The sequence below is a fragment of the Chelonoidis abingdonii genome, chromosome 21, assembly GCF_003597395.2.
Source record: "Chelonoidis abingdonii isolate Lonesome George chromosome 21, CheloAbing_2.0, whole genome shotgun sequence".
Lineage (NCBI taxonomy): Eukaryota > Metazoa > Chordata > Testudines > Testudinidae > Chelonoidis > Chelonoidis abingdonii.
This window is the reverse complement of record NC_133789.1, coordinates 1,095,203-1,111,346: the sequence shown is the minus strand read 5'-3', so window position 1 is coordinate 1,111,346 and position 16,144 is coordinate 1,095,203. Positions and strand designations below refer to the sequence as shown.

Genomic DNA, 16,144 nt, shown 5'->3' with positions numbered 1-16,144 from the left:
CGCGCCGCCTCCCCGGCTCCGGCTGGGGAACCCGGCCCGGTTTCCTCCGTCCCCCGGCGGGGAGGGGGCAGGCGCGTCACGGGACCCGGCCAATCGCTCGGCAGGTGCCCGAGGAGCCCCGCCTGCCGCCGCGGCCTCTTGCATCATGTGCCCCGCCGGGGGCCGGGGGGTGCCCCGGGGCAGCCGGGACTTGCTGCGCCCTGCGCCTGCCGGGGATCGTGCCCCTTCCGCCCCCAGCGCGCTCCCCGCCGGAAAATCTGGGCACTTGTGTCTGTGATTCACCTCCTCCCCCCCGGGCCAAGCAAAAAGTGTCTGAGTTTTCGGGGTCTCCGGGCAGGGGGTGAGCTTGGTCCTGGGTAGGGCCTTTGGCTCCCAGCGCTGGGACCCCACTGGGCAGCTCACCCTGCCATAGCAACCCCCTAAGCCAGCACTAGCCCTTCTGCCCACCTCCCGCCCCCAGAGGCAGGTGCCCTGGGGGGAAGGGGACATGCTCCCCACTCCCTAAGAGGCCTCCAGAGTTTGAATTCATGGCACCCACTAGCTCCCTCCTTCCCCCAGCTGTGTGCAAAGGTCTCTTCAGCCCCTGGCCTGCTGGTGTGAGGCCACAATTCCCTTATTGTGACCTCACTGCTGGTTCCCGTGGAGATGACTGATGTCACAGGCAGAGGATTTTGACATCACTGGGCAGGAGAAGGATGCTGGACTCCCACAAAGGGCCTGGTGCTATCAAAGGGGAGGCGAAATCTAGCCCCCTCCAGACTCTCAGCAGCCCCTGGTTAGAAGGTTATGACTTAAGAGGCAAGAGAAACAAACAAAGCGCTTCCTTTGCTGATCCCGCTGGCTTCACTGGCTCCACTGAATCCATTTGTTTAAAGTGACCATTCCCAAAATGTTTCGTGCAGCCAGGAGAGCACTGGAGGCTGGTGCTTATTTGCTTTCAGAGACTCAGTGACTTTAAGGCCAGCAGAGACCATCACGATCATCTAGTCTGACCTGCAGGCCACAGAACCTTGCCCACCCACTGCTTAAGCCACCCCTCACCTCTGGATGGCTTTCAAATAAACATTGTGCACAAGAACCAAACAACACTGACACCAGGAGCCAGAATCAGCTGACTGAGTCACTCCGCAGAGCTACATGCTTTTCTGCCTGTAGCAGTGTCAGGGAAAGTTGTGGGTTAGCAGGGACTCCAGCTGCAGCCTGTGGGATTTCTGCCTGGGCCAGAGCTAGGAGACACACAACAATGGGAGAAGAATTGTGGGTGTTGGTGCACCAGATGGCAAGGAAGAGGGTTACTAGCTGACCCAGACCCAAAACCAAGATACTCTTTAATCAACATGCAAAAATCCTAACAATTCTAGAAGTAATGTCAAATCCAATGTAAACTGACTCTGCAATACTGCTGCTCTCTCCCTGCGGTGCCTAGGGGTAGCAGGCTCCGTCAGACCACTCACTGGGGCAGCAAACACCCAACAGATACTCTATGTTGAGATAGATGGTAGCAGCTACTTTCACTCCACATTCCTGTCAGCAGCCCCTTAGCGTCATCTAAATGCAGGTGTATGTGTGCATATGTGTGTGTGAGCATGTGTTCATGTGTAACAAGCAAACACTTGCAGCAATTTTCCAAAGGGCCAGTTGAAGGAAAGGATTTTCTGAAAACCCAGAGTAAAGGAAACTCAACCCAGTTCTTCTGCCAGGGACATCATCACAAAGATCTGCCCAACGTGACAAACTGGCAGATTCCAGCCAGTGGCAGGAATATTCAGCAAATCTAAAATATTGCAAAACACAACAATCAGTCTGTTATCTGTCCCCGGCCCACACACCCCTTCTGTCCATCCCCAGGCCCTTTTCTAGCTAACCGTCTTTTGCAAGACATCTGCTACCATGTTAGCTAGCACCAGACATGTTTGGGAGGTGCAGTGACCGGTTCCCACGTGCACTGGGGCAGTTTAGAACCAACTCCACAAGCTCCAAGCAGCAACGAGAGTGGGAAACACTAGAGAGAACAAACCCCCAGCGAGACACAATTGTTACCAGTGAAGATGCTTCATTCTCCCCCCATCCTCCACTTCCCACTGGAAGAGGCTGGAACTCTCCCCAGAACCCGCAGCAGGTGAAGAGGGAGGAGTTATCTCTGCCTAGGCCTCTGAGGGCTGTTCACAGCCAGGGCAGTGACTGAGTCAGCAATACAGTGGGGCAGATTGGGGATCCTGAGACCACCTCCGGGGGGTTGCTATGGTAATATAGACTGTAGGGTACATGCCCTGCATGGGGTAAAGCAGTTTGACACCAGGGAAGTTGCAGCAACTCGAGTCCCTTTTTGCCTCAGTGCCGGGTGTTTACACTGGTGGTTCCAGCGAGGCAGCAACCCCTGGGTTACCTCCCAAGCAGACAGTCCCTGAGTTACGTGAATTTCAGCTGGATTGGGTCCTAGGGACTAAAATGGTGCTCAGATACCAGGATCCACTTGCAGCAAACACAGCAGCCAAGGCTGTGGCACCTCGTGACTGAGGCTGGCCTCCTTGGACAGAACCCCTGGGTTGTGTGTGCTCGGCTGGCCTCCAAGCTGTATTATTCCTCCCGAATCCCGCCCTGGCTCAGAAGGGGTTAAATCCCTCAGCCTCTGGCACTGGGTTTCCTACAGCTGCTGGGTCAGAAATGTCTCTGGGAGCAGCCAGTGGGGGCCAGGATGCACACACAGGAAATAGCAGGGCTTGCCAGCTTTCCTCCCACTCTCCCAGGCGGCTCAGGAGACGCAGCTCCCAGCAGGTCTGAGCCAGCCTGGGCCACTGGGCCTTTATCCTGCCTCGCTTGTGGGGCAGGGAGTTGAGCAGATGTGCAGCAGACTCCCATGGGCTGCAGGAACAGGACAGGCTGGGGCTGTGCAGAGCAGCCGGGCACTGACTGGGGGCTGTGGTCTCGGCTCTTGCTAGGGGCTGTGGGGCAGGGAGTGGGACTCAGGGGCATTGGGGAATAGGCTGTGCACAGGCTGCTGGGTCTTCTTCTTGTCTCCAGCCACCAACTTGCATGATAACCAGCTAAAGGCACTTTAACCTGTTTGCTTTCTTGCTAGTGCCATGCCCCACCCTCTGGCTGCCAGGTCCGCACTGCACACAAGGGGTTAAAACGGCGAAGACACGGTGGAATCTGTCTTTAACTTAGGTTGGCAGTGTGAGTTAAAGCTGTTACCCCGAGCTAGAGGCTACCACGTCCTCTCTGCTCCTTTAACTCGAGTGAAAGACACACCTTCAGTTCCACGTCACCCCACACTGAGCCCTGGGGAAGGGGACCTGGTGTCCAAAGAGGATCTGTCTCCTGGCCCCGTCCCCATCTGAGCGTTTGGCGCCCGTCCTGGGGCGATAGAGCCTCCCTGCTGCTCCGTGCAATGCAGCACATGCAGGCCAGGCCCTACAACACTGACGGAGGCTGTTCTGCAGGAAGCCCCCCACTCTGGCTGCCTATCCTCCTTGGGCAACACCCCCGAGCTGCCTGTTCCCAGTGCCAGCTCCCCACTTCTCTTGCTGTTAGCCAGGTGCCCCCCTGTGGCTAGGAAACGGCACAGAGAAGCCAGCCCAGGGAAGTGCCGGGCTGGGAGAACCAAGGCCCTGGCTGGTCTGTGAACAACAGCCCAGGAATAATCAGCCGGATCTGCTGACTCAGCTGTAATTGGTTTCCTGCCAAGAACTAGGTGAAGGGTCTGGGCCCAGCAGAGCTACAGTAATCCTAGCAGCCCTAGGGAGCCGAGTGTGTGAGGGGGAAACGGGGGAAGTGTGTGCGCACGTGTGTGTGTGTGTGTGCACGTGTGTGTCTGCAGGGGGGAGGATGCTTTCGGGGACTGGGCTCCAGCTCCCCCCGAGGCTCAGTAAAAGGGCGGGTGCTGCTGGAGCTGCTCGCTGATATTCATCAGTTGCTGAGCTGCAGCAGGATCCTCGTGCGAGGCGCCAGAGCCCAGTTCCTGCTGGTGCTCAGTGCCTCTGTCCCTCTGGACCCCTTGCCCTCCAGCTGGCAGCTGCCATCCTGCTACTGTGCCAGGGCACAGCAGCCTCTGGTGCTGCCCCCTCTGTGCAAAGCCCAGCAGCACAGCTTCCTGGAGAACGGTTTGTGCTGGGCAGGGGAACGGTGATGTGGCCAGCAGTTGTGTTTTCTCTTTAGTCCAGCGCCATCCCCCCATGGACTAGGCCTGGCTGGGGGACTGGGACTGGCAGTTGCCCCATGCACCAGCTCAAAGTTAGAAGGAAAAACAATCGCAGCGCAGGGATTGTCTTGTTGGCCCTGCAGCCCCTAGCTGGTCCCTGCACTGCTGCCTGGCTCTGGAATTGTGTCAGTTCCAGCTGGCACAGATACTGCTGCAGCCCCGATTGGCTAGCGTCATGCCGTGCGGAGGGGAAATGCCCCCTTGGGAGGCTGTGACCCTTCCGAGTGTCTCGCAGGGCACAGCGTAGTGCTGCCTGGGTGTGCCAGCTGGGGTGGCTAAGCGAACAGGTGTCTCTTGGGCTGCCCAGGATGGCATCTGCAGGCAACTGGGAAGTGCTGCCTGTGGAACTGAGGGATCCAGGAAGTGAAACTAGCAAAAAGTCCCTCTCAGCCTCCATCTGGGAGGGGGGTTTCCATGGTGACAGTGATGGGAGTGGGTGTTTCCCTGGGGGGAATCCCCATGGCCAGGGTCCTGCTGGGAGTTTCCCATCCTGGTGGTTGGAGGAGGTGGTGACCAGAAAGTTTAGGCTGCAGGGCTGGGAACCCGCCAACATCACCACAAAGGAGGGGTTGGTTTACGCCATGGTGACTTTGTGGGGTGGGTGTGGGGGCTGAGACCCTGCTGGGTCCATCTGCCCTGAAAGCTCTGGGAGTGGAGACCGCAGCTGGCCTATCCCTCCCATGAGGCTGTGGCATTCCTGCCCCACCCCCAGCCCTGAGGGGTGTTTGCCAATATCCCAGGTGCTGCCCACAACCCAACGGAGAAGCGCAGTGCTGTGTCAAGCGTCTGTTTGTGACCAGGGTCTCCAACTGCCCTGCCGGGCAGGAGAGATGCTGCCCCTACCCTGGTGAAACCGGGAATCCTCACAGATTTGGACAATAGCAGAAATCCACCCCAGGAGCCAATGCCCAGCACAGGAAACTGAGCCATGAGCTCACTGCTGCTCCAGGGGTGGCACTGTCAGTGTGGTGCCACTCCCATTGGGAGGTCCTGTGCCCAGCCCCAGTGCCAGGGAGAGGGTGTAGCAGGGATGGGTGCCTGTGGTGCATCTCACAGGAGCATGGTGTGACATCTGCCACCGAAAGGGGGCATTGGGGCTCTGCTAGCCCAGTGTCACCATTCTTGCAAGGGGTTTTCAGAGTAACTGACCAGCCAGGCAGTGCGATCCCAAAGGGGCAGGAGGGAGTGAAACTGATCACCTCAGGTGAGGGAGTCCCCCCAATGCTGCCATCCAGGGAGAGACCCTGGGCTCCCAACCTGGCTGACTCAGAGCATAGGACTGCAGGGAGGCTTGGCTGGTTGTCCCTTCTCCCCAGGGACGCAGGGGGGGCCTTGCACCGAGATTAGAAGTTCTGCCAGCCCGACGGGTTGTCAGGGCAAGTTCTGACGTGCAAGGAGGGGGAGGAGACGGAACTACAGCTGAGCTGTGACTCCCATACACGGGTGTGGGTAGCCATGTCTGCCAGCAGAGAGCCAGGGATCAAGGGCAGAAGAGGACACCCTCCCCCTTCCAGCCCTGGGGAATGGGGCCAGAGGAGACAAATGGGAGCAGGCTGGGCACAGGCCTGGGCGGGGGGCTGGACTCCCCTGAGCCCCCCTACAAGATGCTCCCACATGTTACTGACTCTCCTGTCTGGGCCCCTAACCACAGGGTGCAGGAAGGGACTGGGCTGAAGAGTTTGGTTCTGCTGCCCCCTGCAGGGCACCCCTGGCCAGAGGTTCAGAGACATTCACCCCAGTGGGAAACCCCATGTGGGTCTGGCCGTGCCCCCCAGGCTCCCCCTGACCCCCAGCCCACTGCTCTCCTGCCAGCGCGACCCTCACTTTTGACCAAGCATTGGCCCCCCACAGGCCCCGGGGCAGGGGAGCACCTGACAAGCTCTTTGAGTGTCTGCCGCCACTCAGGGCCATGAGGGGTCAGCGTGATCAAAGGGGGCAAAGTGACACAGCACAGATGCCCCAACTCTGCCCCCTGCCCCCAGGGCCTGGGGCAGAGACAAGAGAGGCTCCCAGTAGGTTAGCCAGGTCCTGGAAGGGAATGATGAGACCACTGCTAGCCCCCCTGAGAGCTTCTAAGCAGCCCCCGTGCCCAGCCAGCCACCCCATCCCACCAGCCAGCCAGCCGCCACTCCCCTTTCGCAGCCGTAGCTCCAGCACCACGCTTTCCAGCGAGACCACCGGCAGTTACTCCCAGCTCCGACCCACAGGTTGGCTGGCAAAGGGGCAGTTGGTACCAGGGGGCTGGGAACACGTGGCCCCATCCTTCATTGTTGCTGACACTGCCATAGGCCATTAACAGACCCAGGGGGAACAGTTCAGAGCATCTGGCCAGCTGCCTGTCCTGGCCCTAGAGGCCTCAGGGCCTTGCTGTCCAGAGCTCCCTGAGTCTTGGTCCTTGGCTCTGACCATTAGACAGCATGTAACAGGGTCACCACCTCCAAACACCCCCTTGTGCCACAGCCATGCAGCATCCCTCCCTCAGTTTCCCCTCAGTGACTTGGCTATCTGGTCTGCTGGGGTATACAGGTACAAACACAAGACAAGAGTCTTCTGGGCAGCTGCACCCAACGCTCCAGTCTGAGGAACTGCTCTGCCAGTCACACATCGCCCCACACCCTTCTGCCCAGCTGGTCTTCCCAGGCTCCTTTTCCTTTCTTCCTCTTCCCAGTCTGGCCCCAGTGGGTCACTCCCTGCTCCTTCCCCAGCAGCTGCTCCCACCCCCACCTGGCTGGAGTCAAGTCTTCTGCACACTCCAGGTCCCCGCTGAAGCCCCATGTATCTCAGGCCCAGGGCCTTCCCTTCTCTGTCCCAAAGGAGAGAGCAAGGCAGGGCAGTGAGAGCCAGCTGGATCCCAGGGAGGCTGAGAACCGGCTCCCTTTAAAGGGCCAGTCACCCCAACACTGCAGCTGGGCGGCTGGACCAGGGGAGTTAATGAAGAAACACACACACACACACACACACAAATAATAATCACACGCAGGTGCCCAGGGCAGGTTTTATTGATCTGCAGGGGAAGAAGAGGAGGAAGCCTAATTATTTTCCCCCTTCCCTAGATAGTGCTGGGCATTATACAGACCCCTCCCCCATGTGCTGGGCATTACACAGACCCTCCAGTGCCCTGCTGTGAGGCAGGAGGGAGCAGGGTGGATTGACCTGGGAATGTCTCTACTTTTACTGGGACAGTCTGCATGGGGGATGGGAGAGCAGGGGGTGACTTTAGGTGAGGGACGGTACCTGAGCCTGTAACCTGAGTCAGGAAGGGGAGTGGGGGGAGTCGACACCTTTGCCAGGAAGCTGGACAAAGGGAGAAGGGGAGAGGGAGCGGGAGAGCCTGCTGGAGGGTTTTTGGTTTCAGCTTTGGGCTGGCTGGGAAGAGGCAGGGAACCCCACGTCTGGGATCTAAGATCCTTGCCCGAGAGGGACCTGTATAAACCTTCTGTGTTACTGGCTGGCTGAGAGTCCTGGTGAATCGCAGGAAGTGGGGGGTGCAGGGCCCTGACTCCCCCACACTCCGGTCGTTACACAACCTCCCCCTCCCCGTGCTGGGCGTTACATAGACCTCCCCACCAGTGTGCTGGGCAATACACGCCCCCCCACGTGCTGGGCATTATACAGACCTTCAGTGTGCTGGGCATTACACAGATACCCCTCACCCTGAGTGCCGGATATTACACGGATCCCCCTCACCTCATATGCTGGATGTTACACAGACACAGACACCCCCCAGCGTGCTGGGCGTGAGACAGCTCCCTCCCCCACATGTGCTGGGCATTACACAGACACACCCCACACCAGCCAGTGAACACTGCCCCTGCAGCGGCCAGAGGAGGGTGCAGTAACAAGGTGACACTGTCTCCTCCCATGAACCTGCCCCAGCAGTCCCCTGCCAGCCGGGGAGGGGAGCCCTGGCCTCCTGGCTGGCAGGGAGAGGGCTGAGCCCGGTCAGCACTGCCCCCTACACCATGTCCAGCCAGGTGGAGAGTGGTGCCCGGCGCCTGGGGCTGGGGCGCTGCCCATCCTGTGCCCGGCCCATGCAGCCAGCATCGCTGGCCAGGAGCCGCAGCTCCTTCCGGAAGCGCACGCCCACGAAAGCGTAGAGCACGGGGTTGAGGCAGCAGCGGGTGAAGGCCAGACCACTGGTCACCACCAGAGCCAGGTCCTTGCGGCGGCTCTGGGCACAGCTCAGCTCCCGGCTGCCCAGCAGGTCGGCCGTGTCGAGCAGCACCACCAGGCTGTAGGGCAGCTGGAGGGCCACAAAGACAAGCACCAGGGCCAGGATGACGCGTAGGGCCTTGTGCCGCTGGAAGCTGCGGGCAGCCAACAGGGTGCGGGCCACTGCCGCGTAGCAGCCGACCATGACCAGGAAGGGCAGCACAAAGCCCAGGATGACCTGGACCAGGTTGGTGGCTCCTTGGGCTGCCCTGGAAACGCTGGCAGGGAAGAGCACCCTGCAGAGCTGGACGTCCTGGTGATCCTCGGCCCGACTGTACACGAACTGGGGCAGTGCCAGCAGGGTGGAGAGCAGCCAGGCCAGCCCGGCGGCGAGCCAGCCGTAGCAGCGGGCCCGGGGACGCAGGCGGCAGGCAGCAGGCGCCCGGACGATGGCCATGTAGCGGTCCACGCTGATGCAGGTCAGGAAGAGGAAGCCGCTGTAGAAGTTGAGGGCGTAGAAGCCCTGCAGGGTCCGGCAGGCGTTGGTGCCCAGCAGCCAGCCCTGCAGCGCGCCCGCCACAGCAAAGGGCAGCGTCAGCAGCAGCAGCAGGTCGGCCATGGCCAGGTGCAGCAGGCAGACGTCAGTCATGGAGTGGGCCTGGCGGTAGCGGGCGTGAGTGAGCAGCACCAGCCCGTTCCCCGCCACGCCCAGCACGGACAGCAGCAGGTACACAGCCGGCTGGTAGGTGCGGGCAAAGCTCTGCACGGTCCCCTTCTCACACAGCTCGGGCAGGGGGCTGCCCCCCTCCAGGTACTCCCCATCCTCGTAGTAGTAGGCGGTGGTGAGCGGGGGCTCGGCTGCCCAGGTCTGTGAGGGCGAAACATCATCGTTATCGTTAGGAAGGAGCTTCGCTGCACAACGTGGCACCGCACAACTACAGCACACAGCAACACAACCACAGCACCACACATCTACAGCACAGCTACACAGCACTACACAACAACACAGCACCGCACTGCACAGCTACAGCAACACACAGCTTCAGCAACACAACCACAGCACCACACATCTACAGCACAGCTACACAGCACTACACAACACAGCACCGCACTGCACAGCTACAGCAACACAACCACAGCACCACACATCTACAGCACAGCTACACAGCACTACACAACAACACAGCACCGCACTGCACAGCTACAGCAACACAACCACAGCACCACACATCTACAGCACAGCTAGACAGCACAATAACACAGCACGGCACCACACAGCAGCACAGCTACATAGCACTGCACAACAACACAGCACAGCAGTGCAGTTACACCACACAGCAAAACAACATGGCACTGCACAGCTACAGCAACACACAGCTACAGCACACAGCAACACATCTACAGCACAGCTAGACAGCACAATAACACAGCACGGCACCACACAGCAGCACAGCTACATAGCACTGCACAACAACACAGCACAGCAGTGCAGTTACACCACACAGCAAAACAACATGGCACTGCACAGCTACAGCACACAGCACCACAGCACCCCACAACAACACAGCACAGCACTGCACAGCTACAGCAACACACAGCTACAGCACACAGCAACACAACCACAGCACAGCTAGACAGCACGATAACACAGCATGGCACCGCACAGCAGCACAACACAGCAAAGCTACACAACACCGCACAACAACACAACACAGCAGTGCAGTTACACCACACAACAACATGGCACTGCACAGTGACAGCACACAACAACACAACGCAGCACTGCACTTACACCACACAGCAACACAACATAGCTACCCAGCAACACAACACTGCACAGCTACTCAGCAACACAACAAAGCAGCTACACAACACAGCATTGCAGCACAACATAGTAACACAAAACAGCACTGCAATACAGCATAGTACATGAAAACTGCACAGCACCGCAAAGCAACACAGGAACACCACACAGCTACAGAGCAACACAGCACAGCACCCCACACCACAGCTACCTAACAATACAATCCAGCACAGCACTGCAACACTGCACTGCACCACAACACCTCACAGCAACACAACACCGCATAGCACCACGCAGTCCATACAAGAGGTAACAGCACTGCACAGCAACCCACATCGCTGCAGAGCAAGGGGATCAATGTCCGTTGCACAACCCCTGCTGGGATACTCAGCCAGGCCCCCAGGCACATGCTGTGCATCAAGGGGCTGCGGGGGCGGGGGGGGTGCCGGGGTCACTCCCTGGGGCAGTTTGCTGCCAAGCTCAGCAGCTGGAAGGGTCCCGTGCCAGTCTGGTGCTGCCCCATTGCCCCGCCTCGCACAGACCCCTCTGGGGTCAGACAGAAGCTCAGTCTCTGCAGCCCACTCAGCCCTGGTCCTCTGCTGAGGCTGCCAGCAAGGGGGGCTGGCTGATGCCCGCTGGGTTGGTGGGTTTGTGTGATGTGGGCACCCTGTTCTGCTAGGAGCTAGGCTGAGCCCAGAAGAGACGGGATCTGGAACACCCAGCCGGCTCGGTGCCTCGGGACGGGCCCTGCCACACCAAGAGCTGCTGGATTCAGTGACTCAGTTTCTGTCTCACACCCAGCCCTGATCGGCGGGGGTGATTTCCAGGCTGCCAGTTGTGAGAGCTGCTGTGTCACTCCCTGGGCTGGGGACTCGTGCTGAGGGCTGCCAGAGGGAGGGAGGGCCAGGCTGGCATGATGTCCTGCAGGCAGGGGGAGCGGCAGCCCCGTCTGTGGTTTTCTTTGATTCCTGGAAGCCTGGCGGCATGGGCACCTGGAGGGCACCCCCAGCGTTGGGCTATGACTTGAGGCCCTGAACAGCTCGAGGCATTTCACTGACGAACAATGAAAGTGTCAGTGACCAGAGTGCGAGGCGGGAGCGTCATGGAGGGGATGGGTGCTCAGCTCCCAGAACTGGTGTTCAGCACCCAGAACCAGAGCTCAGCACCCAGAACCGGAGCTCGGCACCCAGAACCAGAGCTGCCTGAAGCTCAGCACCCAGAACCAGAGCTGCCTGGAGCTCAGCACCCAGAACTGGAGCTGCCTGGAGTTCGGCACCCAAAACCAGAGCTGCCTGGAGCTCAGCACCCAGAACCAGAGCTCAGCACCCAGAATTAGAGTTGCCTGGAGCTCAGCACCCAGAACTGGAGCTCAGCTCCCAGAACCGGAGCTGCCTGGAGCTCGGCACGCAGAACCGGAGCTGCCCAGAGCTCAGCATTCAGGCCTGGAGTTGTGGTCACTGACCCATGCTGGGGGCACTGCCAGAGTCTGAGCCCCTGTAGATCAGGTGCTTATGGGGTGAGTCTGTCTCATGAGTAATGTCAGGCCCCACAGACGGGAACTGGGACCCCACACAGTGACGCTGCACTGAGCAGCAGGTGGCCCCCTGCCTGGGGCGGGGTGTGTGTGTGGGTCCATGGGCCTGGAGACACAGACAGACACACACCGGCACTCCGACATGGGGAACGTACTGTCCTTCGCGAGGGGGATTTCCCAGGGGTGGCAGGTCTTTCTCCCTCTGTGGCTACCTGAATTGCTAGTAAAGATGTTTTGGGGAAGAAACATGTAAAACCGCTGAGCTTCTTTAGCCCCCGAGAGATCAGATGTCCTCTGGGATGCCCCCGGACGCCTGGGGCCAGCCCTGCCTGGAGTCCCAGCTCTGGTCCCTTGCGGCTCAGAGCCACAGAGCCAGAGCCCAGCTGGGGTAAATGGGCAAACTGAGTGCTGCTGACTCCGGGAAACTGCCGCTGTTACACCAGCAATTGGGTCCTGGCCTGCAGTTTCCTTCTGACTGAGCTGCATGCTGAGCCCTAGGGGGCCTGGCTTCCCTTCTCCTGCCTTACAGCAGCCCTGGGGTCCTGCACTGCAGGTGGCTGCTCATGGTGTCTCGGGGCTGGACTGAGCCCAAGAACTCCCCAGGGACAGTGCGATTTCTCAGAGGCTCCATGCTGGCTTTTTCCAAGCCCCTGGCCCCTGAGACTCCAGTGTGGCGCTTTGCCCTGCCTTTGCCAGGGACGTGGGACCCACAGTGTCAGTTCTCGGTGGGCTGAGCAGACAGCAGCTTTCCTGCAGACCCAGCTTTGGAGCTCTGTGTGGACACAGGGCTCAGCCTGGAGCTCACTGCAGGATCGGGGCCCCGACATCCCTTTCTGCTCCCAGCCCCCAGGCTCTGGGCGTGGAACCCATTCCAGCCTGCATGGGCCAGAGGATCCCAGGTGGGCCCATATGGGACCGGGTGCTCACGACTCAAACCCAATCAGAAAAAACAGTTTTACATGAAAACAAGCAAGCGATGACCCCTCCCCTGCCCCGGAAAGCCCCCACAGCCCCTCACCTGGTTTGGGGGAGGCATCTGCCACTGTGAAGCTGCAGCAAGCGTCCTGCTTCTTTGAGACGCTGCTGTGGCCACCCCTGAGTACGATACAGCCTGTGGTTTGACCACGTGCCCTACCTGATACCGAGAGCTGCTCTGAGAATCCAAGACCTGCCCCCACGGGACCTGAATCCCCGAGGTGACTCCAGGGCTGGGCCAGGCCCTGTGTCGGTGCAGGAGGCATCCAGCCAACACCCTGAGCGCAGGCGCCTGATTGAACAGAGAACGGCTCCTCGTGCACCCACGTGCCATGCTTCATGGAAATGGGCCCTGGGGTCCGTGGCATGGTCACAGAGCACTAGAGCTGCCAGCAAATTGAATGGAAATCCCTGGAGCATGCGTGGGCTGGGGCCAAGGGTGTGAGCCTGGGTCAGGCTGCCCTGCTCAGCCCCAGAGCCCTGGGCATGCAGCACCTGCTGGGCCTCTGCTTCTCCAGCTGCCATTGATACCAGCTGTCCTGCTGGCCCATGGTCAGGGCGTGGGGAGACAGGCCTGGAAACAAGCCACTCATGAATTGGGGGCCATTTACTGGGATTAACTTGTCTGGAGTCCCCCGAGGAGCCCACACAACGGAGCCGGGTTGTACTGCCTGGGAGCACCCAGCACAATAGTCCCCTGGTCCAGGACAGGGCTCCTGTATCACAGATAAGACGAATGGTGCCAGACCCTTGGCTGCTGTGAATCAGTGTAGCTGAGTGAATGGAATGAGGCCAACTTCCACCAGCAGGGCTCTGGCCCCACTGACACCAGCGGTGCTCTGGCCCGCTGCTCCTGGCCATGTGACAGGGACTCACCCTCTGTAAGGAGCCAGGACAGTCTCTCTCTCAGGACTCAGCTTCACACAGGAAACAGTTTGTTCTTGGAACAAGGGGCAGCCACTGTCATCACAACCCCAGCGGCCCCCCTGGGGACTCCCTGGAGGCCAAGCCCTTCTGGCCCAGCAGGGGTGTCACCCCAGACGGCCCTGCTCCAATACACTAGGGGAATTTATAACTTGACCCCACAAAAATTCTTAAGCTTTTTATTACCATGCAGATTAGGGCACGGCGGGGGAGGGGAACGGCTTTTCTCTCCATGTCAGCAGCAAATCAATTCCAGTTGTTAACAGGCTTTCTGCCTTTTGCAGTTATAATCCCACAAGCCCTCCTTTCTCCGAGGCTCGAGTCATCTTTGCAATGGCTTATCCCTGCTTTGCTTTGCAGACCCGCACACCCCAACTGCCAACACCTGTCCACCAGCCAGCCTGGACTGCACGGGAACAGGGTAGTGCCCCTTCTACTGGTGCTCACCGTGTTCTGGGTTTCAGAAGCCACTCGACCCCCATCAGAATAGCCGTGTCTGTGTGCATGTAGCCAGGCCTGGCATGTTGTATCTAGCCAGTACACATGGTCTTTGGGCCCCACCATGCCTGTGGGATTCCTTCCTCTGAGCTTTGTTGTGCAAGGAACAAAAGACACAACAGCCCAAACCTCCTGCATGGCTTTCGACCTGGGCTGTGGCTCTTACCCCAGGGAGCAGCACAGCACGCAAGCCTGAGACAGACGGAGCATTTCAGTGTGTTGCTGCTCTGGGCTTTGACTTCCCCTCTGCACTAGTGCAAAGAAAGGGGCAGCTGCCACACCCTGGCAAACTGGCAGCAAGGGGCTGTGAGTAGGGGGGCAGCTGGCAGGGGCAGCGACCCCTCCTCACGAGAGGGCATTGCAAAGTAGCCCGTAGGAGTTGTGTGGGGGTCAGCCCAGCTTCTGCTTGGACCAGCACACAGTGACTGTCATTCACGGCCCCCCAGGGCCATAGGTACAGGAAGTAGGGGTGCGGGGGGTGCTGCAGCACCCCCAGGTTTTATCCCTGCACCCTGCATCCCAGCTGCTGGCTCTGTGCATAAAAGCTGGGGTCAAGTATCAGAGGGATAGCTGTGTTAGTCTGGATCTGTAAAAGCAGCAGAGAATCCTGTGGCACCTTATAGACTAACAGACGTTTTGGAGCATGAGCTTTCGTGGGTGAATACCCCCTTCGTCAGATGCATGTTATCTCTAGCTTGCTTGCATATATATATATATACCTGCCCCTGGAAATGTCCACTACATGCATCCGACAAAGTGGGTATTCACCCATGAAAACTCATGGGTGCCAAAACGTCTGTTAGTCTATAAGGTGCCATAGGATTCTTTGCTGTTTACACACCTGGGGGTGTGCCTGTTCTATGCCCGCTCCCGGCCCTCTGCCTGCACTCTATCTCTAGCCTCTCATCTCACCTGGGGCTCGGGTCCTGCCCGCTGGCTCCACTCCTGCTACGGCCTCTGCTCTCGGGGCCGCCACTCCAGCCCTGCGCCTAGGGCACTGCTCCTGGGGTCCAGCTGGTGGCGCTGCTTGGGGCTCCGCTCCTGGCCCCACGCTTGCCCCAGCTGTGGCTCGGCCCGTTTACCCTGTCTGGGTCCCGCTCCAGGACACAGCCCTGCTCCCAGCCTCAGGCAGGGGCTGGGATGGGTAAGGGGGCTGGCTTTAGCACCCCCACTACTAAAGATGTTCAGCGCCACTGCCCATGGCAGCCACAGCTGCAAGGCTGCATGCTGGGCTGGGGACTCCTGCACAGAGGGTTGCAATTTTGGTTGGATATATTCTGGAGATTTCTTCACACAACTAATCTTTAATAAAGATATTCCTGGAGACTCCAGGCCAATCCTGGAGGGTTGGCAACTTCTCGCCACTCTGCAAGCATGGATCAATGACAGAGTGGCTGAAGGCAGAGGGGGAGGGGGTCGTGCCCACTAGATCAAGATGGGATGGGGGGGCTGAAGCAGGGAGACTGGAAGAGACTGGGCTGGATTCCAGCTGCAGAGATGGGTCAGAGGGGAACAGGCTTCGCAGCCACCTTGTAGCTTCCCTCTTGTGACCTGTCGGGGGTGAGAGCTGCCTCAATGCTAGGCTGGGGCTGCTGGTTTGGGGGCGCCTCCTGCGCTCAGGCAGGGGTGTGTCAGGAGTCACGGGCGATGCTCTGGAACTGCTCCCCACTAAGCAGTCAGGACTCTGGGGAGCCTCCTCTCCCTTGGAGCAGACTTGTTCAGGGCAAGAAGCTCAACGTCTTCACTCCTGGTGTCCTCTTGGAGCATTCAGCATTCTGCCCTCCGTGGGCTTCCACAGCGAGCCCACCCAGGCGGGGTCCTGGGGAAGCACAGGGTTCTGCACTCCCACTTTGCAGTCAGACGTGACTCTCAGCCAGCAAAAGAGGTTTATTCGATGACAGGAACAGGGTCTAAAACAGAGCTTGTAGATACAGCGAACCAGACCCTCGGCTGGGTCCATTCTGGGGGGATGGAGCCAGACCCTAGGTCTGCATTCACTCCTTATCCCCAGGTAGCTCCAGACTCACAACCCCTTTCCAGTCCCACTATTGAGACC

The 16,144-nt window shown here is 59.3% G+C and overlaps 1 protein-coding gene across 1 annotated transcript; it reads right to left on the bottom strand.

Annotated features, from left to right (window-relative positions):
- Positions 1-8,156: 8,156 nt before the first annotated feature.
- On the bottom strand, positions 8,157-14,154 carry CCR10 (C-C motif chemokine receptor 10). The gene is given in 7 exon segments (XM_075059805.1): positions 8,157-9,221; positions 12,710-12,731; positions 12,733-12,787; positions 12,790-13,009; positions 13,012-13,123; positions 13,162-13,337; positions 14,038-14,154. Coding segments are annotated over 7 exon segments (1,767 nt in total).
- Positions 14,155-16,144: the final 1,990 nt, after the last annotated feature.